Source organism: Procambarus clarkii, chromosome 78 (genome assembly GCF_040958095.1).
Source record: "Procambarus clarkii isolate CNS0578487 chromosome 78, FALCON_Pclarkii_2.0, whole genome shotgun sequence".
Classification (NCBI taxonomy): domain Eukaryota; kingdom Metazoa; phylum Arthropoda; class Malacostraca; order Decapoda; family Cambaridae; genus Procambarus; species Procambarus clarkii.
Genome location: NC_091227.1, coordinates 14,781,257 through 14,807,706, shown reverse-complemented (window position 1 = coordinate 14,807,706; position 26,450 = coordinate 14,781,257). Strand labels below are relative to the sequence as shown.

The following is a 26,450-nucleotide window of genomic DNA, read 5'->3' as shown; positions in this document are numbered from 1 at the left end:
TACAATGGGCATTGCCCATTGTACTAATATCCTATCTCAGTATCCATTGCTCAGTACAATGGGCATTGCCCATTGTACCTGGGCCTGGCACACGATAAATAGCACACTAGCACTATATAAATGTTGTATCATTATTGCAATGATTAGTACCTTATAATGTCTTTCTTGAAGTGCACATGATATAGCTGTAAAGTACTATAATGTCAGACCACGAAGGAAGGGCCACGAATAATACATCTTCAGAAGTGATTTCGTATTATTAAATACGAAAGTATTGTACTCAAGAAAATTCTTGTCTTAATCCTTTCTTCGTTTTCTGACATTATCACATTGTTCATCACATGTTAATTTCTTCGTGATTTACACACACACACACACACACACACACACACACACACACACACAATGAATGTGCAAGGAATAATTCAGAACTTTGTATACCACATATGTCAGACCAATCCTGGAGTATGCAGCTCCAGCATGGAGTCCATATCTAGTCAAGCATATGACTAAACTGTAAAAGGTTCAAAGGTTTGCCACCAGGCTAGTACCCGAACTGAGAGGTATGAGCTACGAGTAGAGACTACGGGAATTAAACGTCACGTAGCTGGAAGACAGAAGAGTTATGCGGGACTTGATCACCACATACAAGATTCTCAAAGAAATTGATATGGTAGATAAAGACAGGCTGATTTAACATAAGGGGCACATGCACTAGGGGACACAGGTGGAAATTGTGTGCCCAAATGAGCCACAGAGATGTTAGAAAGAATTTTTTTAGTGTCAGAGTGATTGACAAAAGGAATGCATTAGGAAGTAATGTGGTTGAGGCAGATTTCATACCCAGTTTCAAGTGTGGATATAATGGAGCCCAATAGGCTCAGGAACCTGTACATCAGTAGAGTGACAGTTGAGAGGCGGGACCAAAGAGCCAGAGCTTAACCCCTCCAAGCACAACTAGGTGAGTACACACACACACACACACTTGTGGGGGTTGCATTAAGCAGTGATGTGGTGGAGGCAGACTCCATACACAGTTTCAAATGTAGATTTGATAGAGTCCAGTAGTCTCAGGAATCTGTAGACCAGTTGATTGACAATTGAGAGGCGGGACCAAAGAGCCAAAGTTCAACCCCCCGCATGCACAACTAGTTGAGTACACACACACACATTTTATTTATATATATATATATATATATATATATATATATATATATATATATATATATATATATTTAAAACTCCCAGTTTTCCTTCAGAAAATCGGAGTTTTCCTTGTTCAATAATTTAATACAATCTCAATGCACTTTCAGCTGTCATGCCTTGACTTCACAACTCCTAGAGTATCTATTGCGTGCATTTCTTATTGTAAAAGAAATGCTAGTCTTGTATGGAAGGTAAAAATACGTTACTTAAAGGATGCTACGATCCCGTTGAAAGTGCATGTGTTAGAGAAGCTATAACTAAACTAAACGCCCTCAGGGAAGTAAATTAACGACGGGCAGCTTTGTCCTGACGACGACGACGATGATGGCGGCGCTGCTGGTGGTGGTGGCGTTGCCCGCGGGGGTGGCCGGCTTCTGGTACGGCAGCGGTGAAGGTGGCGACGAAGGTGACGGTGAAGATGCTCCTGGTGGCTCCTTGGGGCCTTCCTGCCTTAGACAGCGCACGTTTCCCGCCGCCTCCAGCGATATTTACATCACTGGTACGTATGAATAACAATATCAATAATGGTATTAGGATATCCTAATAATAATTAGGATAAATAAGGAAGGAATTATCACGGAAAGGGCCAAGCAATTACGACTATATAGCACTGGGAAGAGGTTAGGATAAAAGGATTTGGGACGGGGACGGAGGGAAGGAATGGTGCCCGTGATCATATACCTTCTTTCCTCAGTGAGAGACAGAAAGTGAGCCCAAGTGTTGCGAAGCTTGTGTTGTGTACTGTTATGCCTGAAAAGTTACATGCAATTTTGACTTTATATAATATACAATTATAATACTGTCTTCATTCCCTTCCCAGCAAACACACAATACAACCACATGACAGAAGTCTGCCCAAATATGAACAATTATGTATACATGTTGACCAAACCACATACATATGTTGAATTATATATATGACTATTCATCAACAAATATTAATAACAGGAACAATACATGTAATATACACAGCCTCTCAATATACAATCTAAACGTCTCCCCATTGCTGAGGAATTGAAATAAGGATCATATATGATTTTCAGTAGGATGAAAGATGTATCCTGCTGCCGGGTACATTGTCCCATTGACATACTAAACAATGAAATAGAAAACCAAAATGACTAGCAACCCCAGTCAGTAACTCTTTGCAAAAGCTGCTATACACAGATTATTACCCCAATCATTAATAAAATATAACTGCACAAGGATAAATAAGTGAATTGGCTCATCACAGCTCGGAACAAATTAGGGTAAATAAAATCAATCCTCTTCCTATGGGAATTGGGACTCTTCCTATCCCATTATACAGTAGATTGAATGTTATATAAAATATACCTATAATGAGAGGCGCTCGCTCGTTTAAGGAAACTGATATACAAGACACTAATAAACGGAGATAAGTCGAATAAGAGTTAAAAAACCGATGATGGAAGGTGGTGGAAGCTGAACTGTGAGTGATGGACGAGTTTACCCTCGGGTGCCTGGCATGAGACCACAGAAAACCGTGAAAGAGAGAACTGTAGGGCAAAGACTATTTTATTATTTGAAATATTTGAGAATATTTCCTATCAAGCCTGACCCCGGGCCGGGTTTGGGAAGTAGAAGAACTCTCAGATCATCATCCCAGGTACAATCCACGTTTAGAAAATATGACATGCAAAGGAAACGTATGTTTATGCGCATTACGAAAATGAGACCCGCCAAATATATGTAATAATCTGACACCTGCAGCATCACCAGACTCATTAGATTCTCAAATATTAAGTTGATTTAAAAATATACAGAACATAATACAGTTGTTAAATCAGTAGTTGCATAAATACATTCTTTAAGAAGACTAAACAACAGCAGATGAGGCGACGACGTTTCGATCTCTCCATTATCAAGTCGATTGTTGATACAATGTGTAATATTAACAATAGGCTATAACGTATCTCGATGCTGTTTAATATTAAGCACTAGTCAATAATGAACCTCTATGCTGTATGTCTATACAGTATACCTAAGTCATAAAAGTATTTGTGTGTACGTCTGATACCATACTACTTGTGTAAAGGAGGAATTGTATATGTTTATCTCTCAAAATGTTCGGCAATATGTTCATTGTTTGTGATGTATGTCTATATATGTATGAACACGTTGTACTGAACGGGGTGAAAATAGCTTGAGCTACCTCATCCCTTTGTGTTTATTTTACCTCAATAAACTTATTTCAATTTCAACTTAATTCGATGCTGTAATTAAGGCTACTCGTCACAGCCTTATTGTAATACAAATACAAATTTTTATTCGGGTAAAGTACATACATACAAGGTAAGATACAAAAGTTGATGGATTTATAGATAGAGCTAGTACATACAATGCCTAAAGCCACTATTACGCAAAGCGTTTCGGGCAATGATTTATTCTGGTCTAAATGTTATATAATCACAGTTTCTCATTCTACGTGCACCCAGGTCTCATAGACGTTCACGGGGGCGTGCGGTGTGGCCAGGTGGACCTGGCGGGTGTCCAGCTCATGGAAGCCGCCCGCTGGACCGCCCTCAAGATGGGGCGCCTCGCCTTCATCCCCGGCGTCTCCCTGGGTTAGTATGCCGGTCACACCTTCGTTGTTCCGGTTAAGGAAAGTACTGCAGAGTCTTAGCCAGTGGGCACAATACCCAAGAGTGGCATTGGTTCGACGTTGATAATTGGGCTCTTTATTTATATATATAACATATACAAGTTTGTGAGGGTACCACCTCTGGTACCAATGTGGGGACCCATAGCCTCGGAGAAGAAAATAAAAAGTATTCAGAGAAGACCTTGTGGTTTCTCAATGAACACTAATATTATCTTCTCCTACCACCCCCAATCTTTTGTGTGTGTATATGTCGTACCTAGTAGCCAGAACGGACTTCTCAGCCTACTATTCAAGGCCCGTTTTGCCTAATAAGCCAATTTTTCATGAATTAATTGTTTTTCGACTACCTAACCTACCTAACCTAACCTAACCTAACTTTTTCGGCTTCCTAACCAAACCTAACCTATAAAGATAGGTTAGGTTAGGTTAGGTAGGGTTGGTTAGGTTCGGTCATATATCTACGTTAATTTTAACTCCAATAAAAAAAATTGACCTCATACATAATGAAATGGGTAGCTTTATCATTTCATAAGAAAAAAATTAGAAAAAATATATTAATTCAGGAAAAATTGGCTTACTAGGCAAATCGGGCCTTGCATAGTAGGCCAAAAAGTGAGTTCTGGCTACTAGGTACGACATATATATATATATATATATATATATATATATATATATATATATATATATATATATATATATATATATATATATATATATATATATATGTCGTACCTAATAACCAGAACGCACTTCTCAGCCTACTATTCAAGGCCCGATTTGCCTAATAAGCCAAGTTTTCATGAATTAATGTTTTTTCGTCTACCTAACCTACCTAACCTAACCTAACCTAGCTTTTTTTGGCTACCTAACCTAACCTTACCTATAAATATAGGTTAGGTTAGGTTAGGTAGGGTTGGTTAGGTTCGGTCATATATCTACGTTAATTTTAACTCCAATAAAAAAAAATTGACCTCATACATAATGAAATGGGTAGCTTTATCATTTCATAAGAAAAAAATTAGAAAAAATATATTAATTCAGGAAAACTTGGCTTATAAGGCAAATCGGGCCTTGAATAGTAGGCCAAAAAGTGAGTTCTGGCTACTAGGTACGACATATATATATATATATATATATATATATATATATATATATATATATATATATATATGTATATATATATATATATATATATATATATATATATATATATATATATATATATATATATATGTCGTACCTAGTAGCCAGAACGCATTTGTCAGCCTACTATGCAAGGCCCGATTTGTCTAATAAGCCAAGTTTTCATGAATTAATTGTTTTTCGACTACCTAACCTACCTAACCTAACCTAACTTTTTCGGCTACCTAACCTAACCTAACCTATAAAGATAGGTTAGGTTAGGTTAGGTAGGGTTGGTTAGGTTCGGTCATATATCTACGTTAATTTTAACTCCAATAACAAAAATTGACCTCATACATAATGAAATGGATAGCTTTATCATTTCATAAGAAAAAAATTACAGAAAATATATTATTTCAGGAAAACTTGGCTTATTAGGCAAATCGGGCCTTGCATAGTAGGCTGAAAAGTGCGTTCTGGCTACTAGGTACGACATATATATATATATATATATATATATATATATATATATATATATATATATATATATATATATATATATGTATGTATTATATATATATATATATATATATATATATATATATATATATATATATATATATATATATATTATATTATATATATATATATATGTTGTACCTAGTAGCCAGAACGCACTTCTCAGCCTACTATGCAAGGCCCGATTTGCCTAATAAGCCAAGTTTTCCTGAATTAATATATTTTCTCTATTTTTTTTCTTATGAAATGATAAAGCTACCCATTTCATTATGTATGAGGTCAACTTTTTTTATTGGAGTTAAAATTAACGTCGATATATGACCGAACCTAATCAACCCTACCTAACCTAACCTAACCTATCTCTATAGGTTAGGTTTGGTTAGGTAGCCGAAAAAGTTAGGTTAGGTTAGGTTAGGTAGGTTAGGTAGTCGAAAAAACATTAATTCATGAAAACTTGGCTTATTAGGCAAATCGGGCCTTGCATTGTAGGCTGAGAAGTGCGTTCTGGCTACTAGGAACGACATATATATATATATATATATATATATATATATATATATATATATATATATATATATATATATATATATATATATATATATTTATATATATATATATATATATATATATATATATATATATATAAATATATATATATATATATATATATATATATATATATATATATAAATATATATATATATATATATATATATATATATAAATATATATATATATATATATATATATATATATATATATATATATATATATTTATATATATATATATATATATATATATATATATATATATATATTTATATATATATATATATATATATATATATATATATATATATATATATATATATATATATGTGTGTGTGTGTGTGTGTGTGTTATATTTATAATATATTTATATTTTGAAATAAAATTGAAAATTATATATGTAGACATAATGTTTTTAATTATTTCAATTTGCTACTGTATCAGTGTGACTACCTCCCTTCTAACTCTTATCGATGTCATAATCTTTCCAACAAACATACTATGCAACAAAACACACAAATATCAGGCACCATTAATATATACATGTGGATATAAAATTTCCTGCCGGTCTGTAAAATCTCCGTTTTGCTCTATAAATTAAAACTTAAGTCTCGGCATATACTAAATTAAACTATTTTACCACCACTGCAATTTGCACACACCAATGGTGTTGAAGGAAGTTATGTTCGTGTGCACCATATCGTTATTCACCAGTACCGAGCCAGAACCTTTCCTGCAGGAGTGAGCATCTACGATACTTGTGGGGGTCCGGAGGCGGTGATGAGGGCGGCCGCCACCGCGGTGCTGGAGGGAAGATACTTAGAGCCGCCTGTGTGTCGCGCGGCGCCTCATGTGGGCGTCGTCCACACTCACCCCCACCACGACCAGCTCTCGTCGTTCCTTCAGGTGAGCGCTCTTCCAGCCGACCTAAAGCATATCCTCTCGACTATAAGGCCGGCGTCCTTCACCTCACTCTCCGCATTACCCTACAAAAACCATCCGTCTGCTCGGGGAAAAAAATCCGAAACGCCCAACAAAAGGTATAAAACGTCCGATAAAAATTCTAAATTGCCCAACAAAAAGTTCCCAAATGCCTAACATTAAATCGCAAACGGCCAATCAGATTTCGAAAATGCCCAACAAAAATGCTCTTAAACGCTCAGCAAACAGTTCCATCAGGTAGGAATGTAGACACAAGGTAGGTTGGTAGGTAGGCTCTTTACCACTCAACGTTATCATTGGGTAAAACACAGAGAAAACTCAAGGACATATTTTGATCAAAATTAGACCCGTAAAGCATGCCATGTATAAGGCTCGGATACTATTTGATCCGCTACACCACCCACCATGCATTATAGACATCATGGGACTTGTTTGGCTTTGTTCTCGACTCAGTCTGGCATCCCAGGGGTCGATTCCCGAGCTGTATAGAAATAGTTGAGCACGTTTCCTTTCACCAAATGCCTCCTGTGCTCATGTGAACAGAGGTATTAATATTGTCTCTCAGTTGCCGTTGTGCCTCACTGACCGGCACATGCATGTCGCCTCCTGAATTCTTCCTGCTACAGGACGTGGGCGCGCCCTCCGTCAGCGTGGACGCCGAGGACATTATGCCACAGCTGGAGGCCCTCGTACTTCTCCTCCAGAGACTCAACTGGACCTCCGTAGCCGTTGCCGCTCCCACCATCCAGGTTAGTAGGATTTTCAAATGAATAAAAGTAGGTACGAGTTGCCTGTCTGCGGGTGTTTAGTGACAATTGCCTGTCTGCGTGTGTTTAGGGACAATTGCCTGTCTGCGGGTGTTTTGGGACAATTGCCTGTCTGCGGGTGTTTAGGGACAATTGCCTGTCTGCGTGTGTTTAGGGACAATTGCTGTCTGCGGGTGTTTAGTGACAATTGCCTGTCTGCGTGTGTTTAGGGACAATTGCTGTCTGCGGGTGTTTAGGGACAATTGCCTGTCTGCGTGTGTTTAGTGACAATTGCCTGTCTGCGTGTGTTTAGGGACAATTGCCTGATGACCAGACCACACACTAGAAATTGAAGAGACGACGACGTTTCGGTCCGTCCTGGACCATTCTCAAGTCGATTGTGATGAGGACAGGTAGGGACAAGAATTAAATAGGCAAGAGAGAGCTGAGGAGAGCTGTCCTCATCACAATCGACTTGAGAATGGTCCAGGACGGACCGAAACGTCGTCGTCTCTTCAATTTCTAGTGTGTGGTCTGGTCATCATACTTCAGCCACGTTATTGTGACTCATCGCCTGCATGCGGACAATTGCCTGTCTGCGTGTGTTTAGGGACAATTGCCTGTCTGCGTGTGTTTAGTGACAATTGCCTGTCTGCGGGTGTTTAGTGATAATTGCTTGTCTGCGTGTGTTTAGTGACAATTGCCTGTCTGCGGGTGTTTAGTGACAATTGCCTGTCTGCGGGTGTTTAGTGACAATTGCCTGTCTGCGTGTGTTTAGTGACAATTGCCTGTCTGCGGGTGTTTAGTGACAATTGCCTGTCTGCGGGTGTTTAGTGACAATTGCCTGTCTGCGGGTGTTTAGTGATAATTCAAAATTTAATAATCTAAGTCAGAATTTAAATCAAACCAAATAAAACAAGCCATCCTTCTGTTTAGATAATAGGTATTGTGACGATCGTCAGTTCTCACGAGTTCGTACGTACTTAACTTTTAGATACTAGTAAGGAATTCTTTAACTTTTCTAACTTTTAGATACTAGTAAGGAATTCTTTAAAATAAATGAAGCTATAAAAACTAAATATTCCGAAGCCTAGTATAGCACACACATGTACTATATTAGGCCTCAGATATCGTGCATTAGGCCTCAGATATCGTGCATTAGGCCTCAGATATCGTGCATTAGGCCTCAGATATCGTGCATTAGGCCTCAGATATCGTGCATTAGGCCTCAGATATCGTGCATTAGGCCTCAGATATCGTGCATTAGGCCTCAGATATCGTGCATTAGGCCTCCGATATCGTGCATTAGGCCTCAGATATCGTGCATTAGGCCTCAGATATCGTGCATTAGGCCTCAGATATCGTGCATTAGGCCTCAGATATCGTGCATTCTTGTCCCCTAACTCCCCTTGCCTCTTGGGGGGGGGGGGTGTATAGTGTGCTTATGTGACTTCAGGGCACCAATCTCCCCCCCCCCCCCAGCCATGGTGAGAAGGCATCCCTAAACATACATATTTCCCTATCAAACACACACTAAAATACACATAAATGGCAGATCTCATCACAACCCACAAGAGTTAAGACGATAATAATAACACACAATAACAACATACCAAAATTAAAAATTCTTTTATATTTCGTTTTTCTTATATGGGAACACAGCACACAAAGGGAGAGGTGCACAGTATATCATTAAAAAAAAGAACTAAAGCTGAAGGCAAAAGAACAAGCTGCCTAAGCGGCAGGATTGGTGACTTAACAGCATCATACATGGAAAAGTTATTCATAGTGGAAGCTCCTAACAGGACCCCGAAGCGGGAGGGTTGTCATGTATGCGTATGGGAGCCGGTCGGCCGAGCGGACAGCACACTGGACTTGTGATTCTGTGGTCCCGGGTTCAATCCCGGGCGCCGGCGAGAAACAATGGGCAGAGTTTCTTTCACCCTATGCCCCTGTTACCTAGCAGTAAAATAGGTATGTGGGTGTTAGTCAGCTGTCACGGGCTGCTTCCTGGGGGTGGAGGCCTGGTCGAGGACCGGGCCGCGGGGACACTAAAAAGCCCCGAAATCATCTCAAGATAACCTCAAGAAGATGGGGGTCCCTCCGGCCGCCGCCTTGCCCACTCCTGGGCTCCGGTATGTTAGGTTACTTTGTCAAAGTAACGCAAATAAAAAAAAATTGATTTCCGGTTTGTCCAACTCAATACTTCAGATTTCTACGTTCTAATTTCGTTGTACGTCGGTATATATATATACTATATAGCTATATTAGCAGTCTCCGTGGTGTAGTGGTAAGACACTCGCCTGGCGTTCCGCGAGCGCTATGTCATGGGTTCGTATCCTGGCCGGGGAGGATTTACTGGGCGCAATTCCTTAACTGTAGCCTCTGTTTAACGCAACAGTAAAATGTGTACTTGGATGAAAAAACGATTCTTCGCGGCGGGGATCGTATTCCAGGGACCTTAGGATTAAGGACTTGCCCGAAACGCTACGCGTACTAGTGGCTGTACAAGAATGTAACAACTCTTGTATATCTCTCAAAAACTATGGTCCTCTATATACTACGGTATATATACTATGGGAGGAGGCCTGGTCGACGACCGGGCCGCGGGGACGCTAAGCCCCGGAAGCACCTCAAAATAACCTTGTTACAATAAGAACTACCAAAACCAGAGAATGGGCTGAAATTAAAAACAAACAAACTGTAATCATAAATGTTTGTTTCTTGGTAATATGTTTGTTTATATATTATTATTATTATTTTATAATTGAGATGCAGTTTGTTGTTGGTGCCTTAAGGTGGCTCCTGTCAAGAGATATGAGCACATCGAACTGCGTCTTACATTATATTCAGTCTTACACATCTGTAAAGGGTTTACTTGGGTAAGTATATCATTAATATTTATAACAGCATCACCCTTAACAGGAGCTGCAGAAGTTTGGCCACCTGGCGGCTGGACTCGACATCTGCGTGGGCGCTGAAGCCATCCTCCCCCATACCAACAGGTAGCCTCACCCCTTCCTCCCCCACACCAACAGGTAGCCTCACCCCTTCCTCCCCCACACCAACAGGTAGCCTCGCCCCTTTCTTCCCCACACCAGCAGGTAGCCTCGCCCCTTTCTCCCCCACACCAACAGGTAGCCTCACCCCTTCCTCCCCCACACCAACAGGTAGCCTCGCCCCTTTGTCCCCCACACCAACAGGTAGCCTCGCCCCTTTCTCCCCCACACCAACAGGTAGCCTCGTCCCTTTCTCCCCCACACCAACAGGTAGCCTCGCCCCTTCAATGCACCCTCTCATTTACATTGTAGCAGTATATACTCTACTGCCTTCCATTACTTACAAAGTACACTGCCAATTATTGTTACTATTTATTGCAAAACAACCATTGCTGACCTGTGATAGAGGGAATGTTCAAATTTATGGGAGATACCCTGTGTATATATGTTATAATTATAATGTTTATATTTGGTGATTATAATTGAAGTGCTTTCACAATCTCAACCATTAGTTCAAACATAATAGATTCATTAGTTGTGTTGTATCTTATCACAGTGCCTCGATCGTGGAGTAAAATAAAAACTTTTGCCTTGCTACAAAACTTGTCTTCCGCTGCTTGTATTGATTCATATGTGTTTGTGCTGTAGCGTGGATTTATTCTCTAGCGTGGGGTTGTATTACCAGTGACGAGAAGGTGTACGGGGCGGTGCTGGAAGCGTTGGGCGTGGCTGGAACGGGCGGGGTGGTGCTCATTGGGCCTCAGGATCGCCTGCACGCCGCCCTCGACGCCGCCCGACGCAATCGCACTAACTTCCACTGGGTGCTGGCGCCCACTGGAACCATCCAGGAGAGTGTCTTCCAGGGTACGTCACTATACGGCTGTTTCATGGCCGTTCTACCGATTAGCCATATTCGTTAGTATATTTTTTGTTTTGTGTCTGGATTTGTTGACATTTGTAATATTCGTTCTTGTTTCTTCTTATGCCTGACTTCCCTTCTCTCATACACCAAACATATCCCTCATGTTTTCCTCTCATAATATTTGTATATCTGGTATATTTATGGTTTACCTCTTGATTTTTCCATTTTCTGGAACAAGAAGCCTGTTCAGCTTAATATGGTCTTCCTATGCCACCTGCTAACATTTTTTCGGGATGCAACTCAAAACAGTTGTCTAACTCTGTTCTTCTGTTGCTAGGAAAACAGTGGTTTCAGGTGAAAGGAAACGTTGCCCAAACGCTTCTTATGGTTATAACCTGACTGCGATGATCATTATGCCTCAGAACCCTTCTTCAATCTTTCCACAACAACTTCTTCTATCACCTTATACACGTCTTCCAGGCCTGAACTCATACACACATCATCCAGGCCTGAACTCTTGCACACATCATCCAGGCCTGAACTCTTACACACATCTTCCAGGCCTGAACCCTTACACACATCATCCAGGCCTGAACCCTTACACACATCTTCCAGGCCTGAACCCTTACACACATCATCCAGGCCTGAACTCTTACACACATCATCCAGGCCTGAACTCTTACACACATCATCCAGGCCTGAACCCTTACACACATCTTCCAGACCTGAACTCTGTCGCGTCTGGGTTGCTGGTGCTAAAGAGGACCAGCCAGACGGTGCCGGAGTTCGGCGAACACTTCCTGACGGTGGCGTCCTCGGGGTCCAAACTCTACCAGCACTTCACCCCCGAGGACTACGTAGAGGAGCCTGCAGTGTACCAGGTGAGGAGAGGTTGTGAAGAGGATAAAGGGGGGATCAGTTCACAATGAACGCCAATGGCCATACCACGTTGAGAACACCGCTTCTCGTCCTCAGCGCCAGGCTACACAATGAACTTCAGCGCAAAGTTATTACGATCGAAGAAGCGCAAAGTGAGTGGAGCAATTTTCGAGAAAAGCTTAGATGGCAACTTCTGCAATGAATCAAAACATTCATAGTTAAAGTTTATGATCTACCTAAGGAGCAAATGAGAGAGCTTTGCAAAGTTTAGCTGAAATCCACTCAAGAGTGTCCGTAGGAATAGAGGGAAGATACTAATGAAGATTAAGCCACCCAAGAGATGGGCACGGGCATGAGTAGCCCGAATGGGGGAGACAATAGTGGTAAGATTAACAGTAGTAGTGGTATTAACAGAAGTAATAGGATTAGCAACAATAGTGGTGGGATTAGCAACAATAGTGGTGGGATTAGCAACAATAGTGGTGGGATTAGCAACAATAGTGGTGGGATTAGCAACAATATTGGTGGGATTAGCAACAATAGTGGTGGAATTAGCTACAATAGTAGTTGGATTGAAACCATAACAATAGAATTTGCAACAATAATAAGTGCAAAAGTTACATTATTGCACATTTTTTTTTAACTCAAAAAGTATTTTCCTGCTGAGAGTCATGTTAGAACCAGGATTTTCCAGTCATTTTCGCCAGCTTATGTGTTACCATTTTGGAAAACACAAATCTTGGTAAGCTTATCGAGGTCGGATGCAAGCGAACGAGGTCAACTGTCTCTCCCTATCCAGGAATCGAACCCAGGACCAATCGATTGCGAAGCGTCTGCCCTAATCACGGGCTCTTTTCACGGACAAATCTTTTACACTAACAAACGGTATTTTCCTTATTCCCTCTAAGATGGTGAAAGCGATGTATGCAATGGGCGTGGGCGTACGACGGGCGGTTCTGCGGGCGTGTGGAGGGTCCGGCTGGTGCAGCAACGCCAGTGCGACGTTCACCAACATTCCCAATACTGACGACGGCGGCGACGGTCCTGACGTAATAGAGAAGCTTTCCATCAAGGCTCAGAGACCTCATTATCAAGTGCTTCGCCTGGCACCAACAGGTCACGATGACTACACAACACTCGCCTTTACCAAGGTGGTTCTTGTGGTGTTGATGGCAGCTGGGTAGTGGTAGTTAGCAGATAGTTGTTGTGGTAGTAGCAGATAGGTGTTGTGGTAGTAGCAGCAGCTAGCTGAAGTGGTAGCATGAGCTATCAGCAATGGTGGTAGTATTAGTAGCAAGTATTTGCCCAAGGTGGATTCAATATTTTAAGAAGTTATGTAGATCAAATGTTTGTATTAAAACATACGTTACCCGTTCTTGTAAAGTAAATTAATTACGTAAAGTAATGTATATACTCAAATGTATGTAAATGAAGTTTTTCTTGCCAAAAATTGTGGATTTGTGTGAATATAAGTTGAACAGTTTGTTGATGTATGTTAAAAAGACTGCATAAACTGTATGTTTGGCAAGATTTATATAATTGTAGTTGGGACAGAATGAAACATTATGTGTTAAATCATAATCATTGGAGACGTCCTAAATAATGTTGGTAAATTTATGCAGTTGCTGCTTTTTATTGGTATAAAAAAAAGGAATTAGGTGAAAGTGAAGTTGAGAGTAGAGAAAGTAATTAAAGCTCATTGCAGCATGAAAATGCTGGAAATGTAGCTTATATTAATGTTGGTGAGTGTGAATTAGTGAACATGAGGGAAGTATGAGGAGAGGGAGACCTGGACATGGTGAGGGAACGATATCAGTGTGTGTGGTGTACGAAAAATATTAGGAACACCAAGGCCAGGTGGAGTCTGTCTCTCACATTAACAACAAGGCCAGGTGAAGTCTGTCTCACACAATGAAAATAACTGACATTTTTAGGAATCGATTAGCAGAAAAGTACAATTCATCCAGTCTTATGCAAAGGTAAAGTGTTGTGGATCATTTGCTTGAATACAGCAATGCTGCTTCCCTTAATATGTAGTGTGGAATATACAGGAAATATATGACTGACTTATTAAATGGCTATAATCTTCGTATCTCTATAATCTTATGATTAAGATTATATATACGTATAATCTTCATATCTCTATTTTCATCTGGATGGTGTCTTACACCTCATGAAAGTTAGGAGTGGCATAATAATGATGATTTATTATTGTTATCTGTTGTAGTGATGAAATAATACCGTTAACACCAACAGCTATTATAAAAGGAAAATAATAAACACAACATCATATCAAACATCATTATCAGATCTTATATATTACGAACCTGTTCTCGTCCCCCGTCCCTTTTAAACGACCATTATTTGTTTTCCCATAGTGCAACTTTCTACTCCGAATAATTCCCTCAATCACTTCAATTTCACGCAATTTGCACACAAAGATTCGTGTACAAATACCCCTATACTTGGTAATCAGTATTTCTCCTCAGACCACGAAATTAGCCTCGACTCCTTGCCTCTTATTCTTACACTCGCTAAAACTAGGTTCTTCCTACCTTGTTCCAGGTCGGGCATTTCTCCGCAGGTTCGCTGGAACTGGAGAACAGCCTGCTGGAGGGCCCTGACCGGCCTCCCCGGTACCTCTGCTTCTACTGTCGCTGCCTGAACGTCCGCTTCGCCTTCCTGGCCGACCTCAGGTGGCGGACCGAGGCCTGGGTCACGATTTGCGCTACCATGGCCATCATTGGCTTCCTCCTGGCTGTCGCCATCTCCATTTTCATTGGGGTAAGGTTCGATGCCGCTGGTGAGGTGGTAGGGGGAGTTGTATGGGGTTGTATGTTGTGTGGCATCGTGTCTTGCCTCATGGCTTACTACTGGGTGCCTTGCTGCTCTGTTATGGCTCGGTGCCTTGACACACTGTGTGGCATGAGGCTTTGACATATGGCTGTCATGGTGTACCCTATGTCTTAATATACATTGATAGTTTACTTTAGTCCTGAACTATGTTCAAGGGCAAAGTATCTCTGCTTTTTAGACAGTAATTAAACTATTGTCATAGGCAGATTAGGAGTCACAATAACGTGGCTGAAAAATGGTGACCAAACCACTGACTAGAAAGTGAAAAGACGACGAGGTTTCGGTCCGTCTTGGACCATTATCAAGTAGATTGTGATACCATCGACTTGATAATGGTCCAGGACGGACCGAAACGTCGTCGTCTCTTCACTTTCTAGTGTGTGGTTTGGTCAACTATTGTGATAGCATTAATAACCCTCCGCAATTTTAAGCCAAACATCAAAGCGTCAACAATATGGTGTTCTGCATAGCTTTTTAGTGGTTTTTCGAGAATGCTTAATATACACGTACATCAAAATTTGTACAAAACAGAAACTATTGCAATTTCTTTTATATGAATATTATAAACTACAGATTCGGTCGTGTCGTGGGCAAGCACCGGAAGGCTCCCAAGGATTCTCTCTACTGATGCTGGCGTCCTGCATCTTCCTGTACGCGGCCATCTTGCCTTACAGCTTCGAGGCGAGCACACTAACCTGCCGCTTGCGCGCCTTCTCCACCGGCCTGGCCTACGCTCTAGTCTTCGCCATCATGCTCTCCAGGTCTCTCATGCTAGCCACGGCTGACTCGGAAGGGTGGGTAGCCCGCTGGGGCCTTCTTTCAGGTCAACTCGTAGCAGTAGTTTTCTGACTCATGAGTTGCGTAGCTGAAAAGAGTTTACTCTTGTCGAAAAATTGCCGAGTTATAGAGTATAGTGACGATGGAGTTTAGTAACGATAATGTGCCATGGGTTCAATGACTTCAAGTATCTTGGGAATTCTTATAATTTCAAAGGAGTTGGGGGGAGAGGTCTTCCCTACTGAGGATGTAAATGGCTTTCATTATATAGAGCTGTCTTCTAGAGAGGTAGTTGAGCCTAATGTTCAGATACATCATCTTTAAGAGACCTGTGAAGCTGGTACATCCTTTCTGGGAGCTTGTTATGAAGTGTGGCATCTTAAGCCAGTTGATCTGGTCAGACGAGGCGAGGTTGTGGCCCTCACGGTGACGGCTGGTGGCTGAATTCTGATCTGAATGACGCCATACGAGTGTTATTGAGTTATTATTCCGATTTTATGTACTTTTAATGTTTGAATACTTTGAAATCCCAGAGCTAATATAAATAATTCAACGAGAATATTGAATAACATTCATTTAGTACAGATATTTTCGTCTTGTATCATGTTTCAACATTCTTTTTTGTAGGCTGGTTGGTCACGTGAGCGGCCTTATCCAGACGGCGCTGTTCTTCTTCATGGTGAGCGTGCAGACGGGGCTGGGGGTGCAGCAGTGGGTCATAGGCACCCCGTCCTCCATCCACACACTTCCTTCAGGAGGAGTGCTCTACACCTGCTCGGGAAATCGCTTACAGTTCATCATTTCCCAGTCCTACATCATGTTCCTGTTGGCTCTGCAGCTGGTCATATCTCCCTTCATCATTCGCTCTCGACGAAACTATCACGAAGGATTGTTGTTCTTCATCGCCACTGTCCTGATGGCCGGCGTGTGGGTAGCGTGGGCGACACTCTACATGATCCTTCCACCCGAATGGGGTGAAGCGTGCATATGCCTTGGTCTGGCCGCCACTCCTACCTGTGTCTTGCTTACAATCTTCGTGCCAAAGACCTACCTGATGGTGCGGGCAGCGGCGAAAGAATCAGTCTGTGCGACTCCGATAAGACAGATCGCCCGCCCGCAGCCCAGCCAGGACCTGGTGCGGTCCTCCTCCCTCTCCCTATACGATTCCATCGGACACCTCCCCGAAATGATGCACGCCTCGCCCCACGCCTACGGCCCCGACCCAACCGTGCACCCTCCGCCATCCCGCAAGGAAAGCCCCTACGAGGCTTACTCCCACTACCAACCCTCGCCGCACAAGATCACGCAGTTCTAGTGTAACGTAAACATGACATCAAGATACTAATCCTAAAGCCATTATTGACTAACCTTTCAGCCACCTGCCCTCAGGATGCATGCAGGTGTCTGTAATAGACTAAGTTCAAAGCCTCTGAGCAGAGCGGTGGAATGGAGCCCGAGTCATAGGTCACCCTACACGTACGCCCTGGTCCAAAGATGTTCTCATAGATAGATCATTGTTATTTAATTGAATGATAAAGATGAAGCCATCCAAAAAGTGGCACGGGCATGAATAGCCCGTAAATTGTGACTTCATTAGGAACTGATTAAACACTGGATTCACCTAACCAAACCAAACCTAACCTAACCTCTCCTCATCTAACCTAACCCTACCAGCCACGTGTACCCAGTTTTCTCAGGCTTATCATGAGTCTATGTCATGCCCTTGGCAGGGAAAAAATATTGTCTAGAGGGGTGGCAGGCTCGGCAACCCATCCTCTTGAAATGATAGTACTTGTCGTAACTATTTGGCAGTAAGTTATGGCTATAAATTGGATAATTTAAGATGTAGAAAATACATGAGTAAATTCTAATTTAGAATTATTTAGAATAATTGATTCATGGAACAGATTACCGGTAGCAAAAGAGAGTGGAATTACTTGATGTTTCAAGTATATGTTAGACATGTACAGGGTATATCGAAATAAGTTATAGTGGATTAAAATAGGAACTGGCTCATATGGGCCAACTGGCCTTCCTTCCGCTGCTTCATCAGTTGTTGTGTACAGGACCAATTTACTTAAATTTTGTCCGCCATTGCAGAACTTGTTGGTCTTCCCGAGATGCTTCAGGATTTCTGCCGACACACATTTAGACTGGGAGGGCGGATGAGGCTTGGAGGGAGGAGGAGGCTTGGAGGTGGAGGATATAGGGCGGAGAAGGCTTGGAGGTGTAGGAGGCTTAGAGGGCAGAGGAGGCATGGGAGGGCGGGGGAGTCAATCCCCTCTACCCGAGTTTCTGAATATTTGTTGTCCTGAAACATTTATTGTGTGTCAAATCCTAAAAAAATATAAAATAAAAGGAAAAAATAACGTATTTTATGAATATTTTTACAACCGGGCAATAAATAATGAAAAAACCTCTCCTTATCGCCTTCGACAAATGTTTAGGTTTATATTTTTCTTCGTTACATTTCGGATCAGAAATAGGGACTGCCTTTGGGGGCTTTACACATGAGAAAACCCTTTTGGGTGGGGGCTGTGTGCTGGCCGCGATGTACGGTCAACGCTTCCACTCCGCGCCTAGCTTCCACCCTCCTCTCCATATATAATCTTTATATTCCCATTCACTCTCTCTACTGCTCTCTCCCCTCCTCTTCCTAGCCCCTTTATGTCCCTTTCGTTCTCAGCCGCCCTCGCTAACGCCTCTCACCTGCCTCTCGGCTCCGACAACACCTCCATATTTTTGTTTATGAAGTTTTTACTCTGCTTCAATTTGTTCCAATAACGTTGGTGTTTATCAACACTTTGGCGGATTCAAGGACTAAAAACATGAGAGGAAAAACAATTCACTAACGTTTTCTTAACTTTAAGCCAACGCTGTTGCAATGCAATTTTAAGCTCTTAGACGAGTTATCGAGAAGTTTCAACAGTTCTTTCAAATGTTCTCGAACGATGTTACAAAGCGTTATTAGTAGGCTTTTAATTACGTTTACCGTTGTGTTAATTTGTAAAATTATAAACTGCAGCCATCAGGCCTTTCGTAAATTTCCAATAGTTTACATGAGACATCCTTCACTCGTGTTCATAGTTTACATGAGACATCCTTCACTCGTGTTCATAGTTTACATGAGACATCCTTCACATCCTTCACTCGTGTTCATAGTTTACATGAGACATCTTTCACATCCTTCCCTCGTGTTCATAGTTTACATGAGACATCCTTCACTCGTGTTCATAGTTTACATGAGACATCCTTCACTCGTGTTCATAGTTTACATGAGACATCTTTCACATCCTTCACTCGTGTTCATAGTTTACATGAGACATCCTTCACTCGTGTTCATAGTTTACATGAGACATCTTTCACATCCTTCACTCGTGTTCATAGTTTACATGAGACATCCTTCACTCGTGTTCATAGTTTACATGAGACATCCTTCACTCGTGTTCATAGTTTACATGAGACATCTTTCACATCCTTCACTCGTGTTCATAGTTTACATGAGACATCCTTCACATCCTTCCCTCGTGTTCATAGTTTACATGAGACATCCTTCCCTCGTGTTCATAGTTTACATGAGACATCCTTCACTCGTGTTCATAGTTTACATGAGACATCTTTCACATCCTTCACTCGTGTTCATAGTCTACATGAGACATCCTTCACATCCTTAACTCGTGTTCATAGTTTACATGAGACATCCTTCCCTCGTGTTCATAGTTTACATGAGACATCCTTCACTCGTGTTCATAGTTTACATGAGACATCCTTCACATCCTTCACTCGTGTTCATAGTTTACATGAGACATCCTTCACATCCTTAACTCGTGTTCATAGTTTACATGAGACATTCTTCACATCCTTCACTATAACTAGGTGAGTACACACACACACACACACGGCGCCGGCGAGAAACAATGGGCAGAGTTTCTTTCACCCTGATGCTCCTGTTACCTAGCAGTAAATAGGTACCTGGGAGTTAGTCAGCTGTCACGGGCTGCTTTCTGAGGGTGTGTGTGTGGCGTGGAGAAAAAAAAATAGTAGTTAGTAACAGTTGATTAACAGTTGAGAGGCGGGCCGAAAGAGCAGAGCTCAACCCCCGCAAGCACAACTAGGTGAATACACACACACAAAAGAACTTTTTCAGTGTCAGAGTAGTTAACAGAATGCATTAGGCAGTGATGTGATGGAGGCTGACTCCATACACAGTTTCAAATGTAGATATGATAGAGCCCAGCAGGCTCAGGAATCTATACACCAGTTGATTGATGGTGGAGAGGCGGAACCAAAGAGCCAAAGCTCAACCCCCGCAAGCACAACTAGGTGAGTACATGGGCCTATAGTTCATTCGCCAAGAACATAAATTGTTAAGCTTATAGAGCAACAAGAGCCCCTCCCCCCCCCTCCTCTTCGCCTCCCCCCTCTCATATCTCTTTCCTTATCCCCCTTTTTTCCCATTCCTTTCTGCCCTATCTCCTCCCCTCTCCACTTTCATCCCCATACAATCCTCCTCTTGCCCTTCTTGTTTCCTCTTCCCCTCTCACCCCTTTCGTTTCCTATCCCCCACTCTACTTTCCTTCACCCTCTCCACCTTTCTCCCCCAATTCCCCCTCTTTACTCCTTTCTCCCATTTTATCCTCTCCCCTCTCCCCTTTCTCCCCTTCTCCTTCCCGCTCTTCAAAAACCCGTCCTCTCCCGCCATTCTTCCCTCTCTACCTTGCCCCTCCCCCCCCTTTCTCTCAGAAAAATAATATAACCTTGAACTTAAATAATTCTACGGAGAACACAACCAGTATTTCAAACGTGACTTCATGAACATCCCTGGGGAAGGGCAGGCTGGGTTAGATGCCGATATTTCTTAAAGTGTGGCACTGGAGCCGACCCCGCCTGGCCTATGACACTCCCTTACCTCACACCTGGCATGCACCGGGCCTGTGACTAGTTCCTGAGCCTTTCCGCCACAATCCAATAAGATTGACATGAGGTCCTGTGGTACAGTAGTCGACGTTTTCGACTCACAATCAAGGATCCCAGGTTTGATCCTCGGATAGAAAAGAACCAGCTGAGTACGTATCATTTCGCCTGATGCCTCTGGTAGCCTAGCAGTAAATAGGTACCCCGGGAGTTAACAAACTGCTGTGGGGTACTACGGGCTCACCATAGCCCGTGCTGCTTGGAACTTTTTATTCCGAGTAGCTGAATCTAAAACAACAACAACGTGTTGTGGTGTTGCATTCTGGTGAAGGTCATTTTAAGGTCGTTGCATTCACGGTTCGACCTTGGGGGTGACCTCGATATAATGCTAAAGTGTTTATATACACAGGCTTCCTGTCCTCGACAAAATGAATTATTATTATTATTTTGCAATTTGCAAGCCAGATCTACACTTTTTTTGCACAGTTGTCAGGGGCAATGTAATTATTATATTTTCACTAAATACCACTGGGTATTAAATAATAAAAAGTGACCTATAACAGACAGGCAGATTTAACCAAAATGTTCTTTCAATTACGAAAAACAGACAAATATATATTTTTCACGCAATCATTAATGGCAGAATGCGAATAAGCATCATTTTTCTTTGACAAATATTTATTTTATAACGAGATATGACTTAAAACAAAAGTGTAGATATATCCCAATTTCCTAAATTGACAAACAGTTACGATAATAAATTACGAAAATTACGATTTTTTTTTTCGTAAAATTACGAAAATTACGACTCATAAAACATTCACTTATATAAATATTGACACTGAATGAATTATGTTAATAAACAAAATATTGCTTGAATAAATTTGTTTGTTAAATAAACTTGACCTAAAACAAAGAACTTAGAATTTCCCAAATAAATCAAATATTTCCCACAGCGTTATTGATGTAGAATGTATAAACTTGATTATACATAATACTAATTGGAAATACCGTGACCAATTTTTGTTGGCAAAATATAACCCCCCAATAAAATGTAGGCAGGTAGGTAGGGAGGAAGGTAAGTCAGGTAGGAAGGTAGACAGGCTGGCTGGTAAGTATTTCAGCAGAAAGGTTGTTAGGAAGGCAGGCAGGCTGGCAGGTTGGCAGGCAGGCAGGCAGGCAGGTTGGCAGGCAGGCAGGCAGGTTGGCAGGCAGGCAGGCAGGTTGGCAGGCAGGCAGGCAGGTTGGCAGGCAGGCAGGCAGGTTGGCAGGCAGGCAGGCAGGTTGGCAGGCAGGCAGGAAGGTTGGCAGGCAGGCAGGAAGGTTGGCAGGCAGGCAGGAAGGTTGGCAGGCAGGCAGGAAGGTTGGCAGGCAGGCAGGCAGGTTGGCAGGCAGGCAGGCAGGTTGGCAGGCAGGCAGGCAGGTTGGCAGGCAGGCAGGCAGGTTGGCAGGCAGGCAGGTTGGCAGGCAGGCAGGAAGGTTGGCAGGCAGGCAGGAAGGTTGGCAGGCAGGCAGGCAGGTTGGCAGGCAGGCAGGAAGGTTGGCAGGCAGGCAGGAAGGTTGGCAGGCAGGAAGGTTGGCAGGCAGGCAGGAAGGTTGGCAGGCAGGCAGGCAGGCAGGCTGGCAGGTAGGCAGGCAGGCAGGCAGGCAGGTTGGCAGGCAGGTTGGCAGGCAGGCAGGCAGGTAGGTTGGCAGGCAGGCAGGCAGGCAGGCAGGCAGGCAGGTTGGCAGGCAGGCAGGCAGGTTGGCAGGCAGGCAGGAAGGTTGGCAGGCAGGCAGGAAGGTTGGCAGGCAGGCAGGAAGGTTGGCAGGCAGGCAGGCAGGCAGGCAGGTTGGCAGGCAGGTTGGCAGGCAGGCAGGTTGGCAGGCAGGTTGGCAGGCATGCAGGTAGGTTGGCAGGCAGGCAGGCAGGCAGGCAGGTTGGCAGGCAGGTTGGCAGGCAGGCAGGCAGGCAGGCAGGCAGCCAGCCAGCCAGCCAGGCAGGCAGGCAGGTTGGCAGGCAGGCAGGTTGGCAGGCAGGCAGCCAGCCAGCCAGGCAGGCAGGCAGGCAGCCAGCCAGCCAGGCAAGCAAGCAGGCAGGCAGGCAGCCAGGCAGCCAGCCAGCCAGCCAGCCAGGCAGGCAGGCAGGCAGGCAGGCAGGCAGCCAGCCAGCCAGCCAGCCAGGTAGGGACTCAGCATTTTTAACACTATCGACCACAATGCCAAAATTCGGTTACTTTATTTGTTGATTCAAGTCACTGTTTTATCGGAGTTTATTTGGGGTAACTATTGCACAGCGCTGTTGCATAAATCATCTTGTTTATGAAATTTATACGCGGCTCTGTCACCGATGGTCCCAGTGACACGGAATTTGTAATGCTTTACCTCCTGCCCCTCTCCCCATTCTCTCTCTCTCTCTCTCTCTCTCTCTCTCTCTCTCTCTCTCTCTCTCTCTCTCTCTCTCTCTCTCTCTCTGAGAAGGTGTATGTTGTGTTGCTATCAGCAGCGCTGACACTGGCCAGTGTTGTCAGTCCACTGACTGGTTAGGTTAAAAGAATGTATGTATGTTATGCTATGACCTCCTTTAAAAAGAGTACATAGTCTGTTTTGAGCTTATGAGAGAGAGAGAGAGAGAGAGAGAGAGAGAGAGAGAGAGAGAGAGAGAGAGAGAGAGAGAGAGAGAGAGAGAGAGAGAGAGAGAGAGAGAGAGGGGGGGGTCATAGAGAGAGTGGGTTTGGAATCCACCGAAGCCGTGAGAAAGAGAAGATAATAAATTGCAAGAGCGAAATGAAATAGAGGCGGGTGATCGAGACATTACCGTACGTTTCAGCCTCTGGCCACCAAGCACTAAAAGGATGCTTGGGAATAAGTGAAGTCTCGGAGGAAATCACACACAACGCATTAGAGGTAATGTTTAGGTCCCTCTCCAATACAGTTTCTGTGCTTTTCTCCTACCACCTATTTTGTCTTTTGTGTTTTATTAGATATTTAAAGTTTATAAGATTTACATTAGTTAAACAATGGTTTTAGAGGTTATGGATCTCTTGAAGCTCCTCCTCTTCCGGACAGGAACCGAGGACGCAGCAGGCTTTTCCTCTCTGGATCGCCACACTGAGACGTGGCTGCCCTTGGGTCTCTGGTGATGTCAATGAGCCTGGAACCCTTTATACTGTATATTATTTAATAAAGAAAACAAGAAAAACTGTTGTAGGTTATTTGCAACCAAATAAAAACTATGTTGATTTATTAAATAGAAGGAGATTTCCTGAAGCAGCTTTAGTTTTCAAATATATGGTCGAGTTGATTGGAATGTCCCAGATCAGATATGATCTGAGTTGCTGTTCTTGCTGACTGTAAGTCTTCCCAGACAGTGTAAGTAACAATAAATAGCGTCAAGAGTCCCCAGACAATACCAGCTGACAATACCAGCTGACAATACCAGCTGACAATACCAGCTGACAATACCATCAACATCTGCAGTGTCAGTACTTGTAATAAATGTCCGCAATCGGAGGGTTTGAGTGTAATGTCTGTGGAAAGAATCACTTCAAGCTGGTAGTGGTGGCGGTGAGAGCTGGTGGCGATGGTGGGTATTGTGGTGAGTACTGGTGATGGTGAAGATTGTGGTTGTGGGGGCAGGTTGAATAAAGTGGTTGTAGTGATAATGAAGAGTGCGGTGGGTGGTTGTGCAACCAGGCACGTGCTTGGTGATATGGGTGGTCGAGCTGGTAGTGGTGGTGGTGCCCACTGGCGACGTGAAAGATATGTGGTGGTAATGGTGACAAAAAGTATTGTGATGGTGGTGGCAAAAAAAAATTGTGGTGGCACTAGGGAGCCGTTCTAGAAGGGCACTCAAGACTGGCATGTTTTTGAGAATTTAGAAGAGGTAATTTGTCTTTTTTGTTTTTGGCACAGAGGACCAGAGGGATTTTCGCGTGAGGCTTAAAGCCTTTTAGGAATTATGTAAATATGGGGAAGAGTGAAGATGGAGTGAAGGAACGGGAAGAGTGAAGGGGCTCTTGGGTAGGAGTACACGATAAGGGGAAAGATATGGAGTGGAAGGGAAAGGAGATAAGATATTGAGCAAGGGAACAGCAAATGAGAGAAATGGTGAGAGGAGAAAGATGGATTAAGTGAGGAGGATGATGATTTCAGGTCCAGACGTATGATAAAATCCACAAAATCAGCATTCACTCAGCTTCATCATAAACAATGAAAGTATCTAAGATAACAGCATTAAAAAGTTAGTGTAATATTGTATTTTATTAGAGATAAAAAAAGTGTAAACACTCGTATAAATTTGGCCAAATCATTTTCATAATTTAATAAAATTAAATTAAAACCAAATATGACACTAAAACTGTCTTTACGAAATTTGATAATGAGACAATATTGATACATGTATATAATCCTATGTCCTATATACTTTGCTGTGTTAGTTGGTATTCACTTTGCCTTTGAGGATTCCAAGAGGAACTTAAATACGCCAGATTCATTGAAAGGTAAATGTTTATATCAGTATAAGGTAAATGCTCTCAAAGAACTTCTATGTGAGAAAGTAAATGTTAGTAAAATGTATTTCTAACAAAATTCTAACCTATTTTGTTTATGGACGTAAATTCAAACATTAAATTATTGTTTTTTTTCCGACAAGGTATTTGCTCAAAGATCTCAAATGCCCACTATTGGTATATATACTCAAATCAGGAGAAATGAACATATTCAACATTGTTGGAAATGATGAATAGGTGCATTGTGGTAATATTCCTGAGGTGTGGCTGGCACCTGCGGTGTGTTCACTTGTCATGCGTTTCACAACTGTTCCTGGTGTGTGTGTGTGTGTGTGTGTGTGTGTGTGTGTGTGTGTGTGTGTGTGTGTGTGTGTGTGTGTGTGTGTGTGAAAGGGAGGGTGGGGGGTGTTTGTGTCGTGTGAAGGGGGAGGGAAGGGGGTGTTTGTGTCGTGTGTGTTTGTGGGGGGGGGAAGGAGGGAGGAAGAGGGTGTTTGTGTCGCTGTGTGTGTGTGGGGGGGTGGGGGGTGGGGGGGGAAGGGGAAAGGTGCATGTGTGTGTGTGTTTGTGGGGGAGATGGGTTGCACGTGTGTTTATGTGGGGGGAGGGGGGTGCGTGTGCGTGGATTTAGTGTTTGCAGACCCCTGAACTTGCACTGTGTGTGTTTGCCACGGGGGTGGGGATGAGGGGGGGGGGCGAGGGTTCAGCCTGGCACCAAAATCTGTTTTATTTTATTTTTGTTTACTATGTGGTGTATTTTATCATAATACCTTACGGTAGATAGTTAAATGCTGCACAGTTTACGTGATCATCCGCCAAGAAATTCTATGTGATGCTTTTGCTAAAGTTCTTTTCTCTCTATGTATCTATGAGTAGTTTTCATGCTAGGGTGAGACTGCTCCTCAGGTCTTGTACTAATCTTGTACACATCCATTTTAGCTTACATTGGTTTGGGAAGAATTTCCACAT

The 26,450-nt window shown here is 42.7% G+C and overlaps 1 protein-coding gene across 1 annotated transcript; it reads left to right on the top strand.

Annotated features, from left to right (window-relative positions):
- The first annotated feature begins 1,494 nt into the window (after nt 1–1,494).
- On the top strand, nt 1,495–17,993 carry boss (bride of sevenless). The gene is made up of 11 exons (XM_045727093.2): nt 1,495–1,705; nt 3,663–3,791; nt 6,759–6,925; nt 7,588–7,710; nt 10,633–10,712; nt 11,392–11,570; nt 12,292–12,449; nt 13,356–13,598; nt 15,013–15,231; nt 15,877–16,097; nt 16,708–17,993. The coding sequence occupies exons 1-11, from the start codon at nt 1,528–1,530 to the stop codon at nt 17,393–17,395; spliced, it is 2,385 nt and encodes a 794-aa protein (XP_045583049.2). The 5' UTR covers nt 1,495–1,527; the 3' UTR covers nt 17,396–17,993.
- Nucleotides 17,994–26,450: the final 8,457 nt, after the last annotated feature.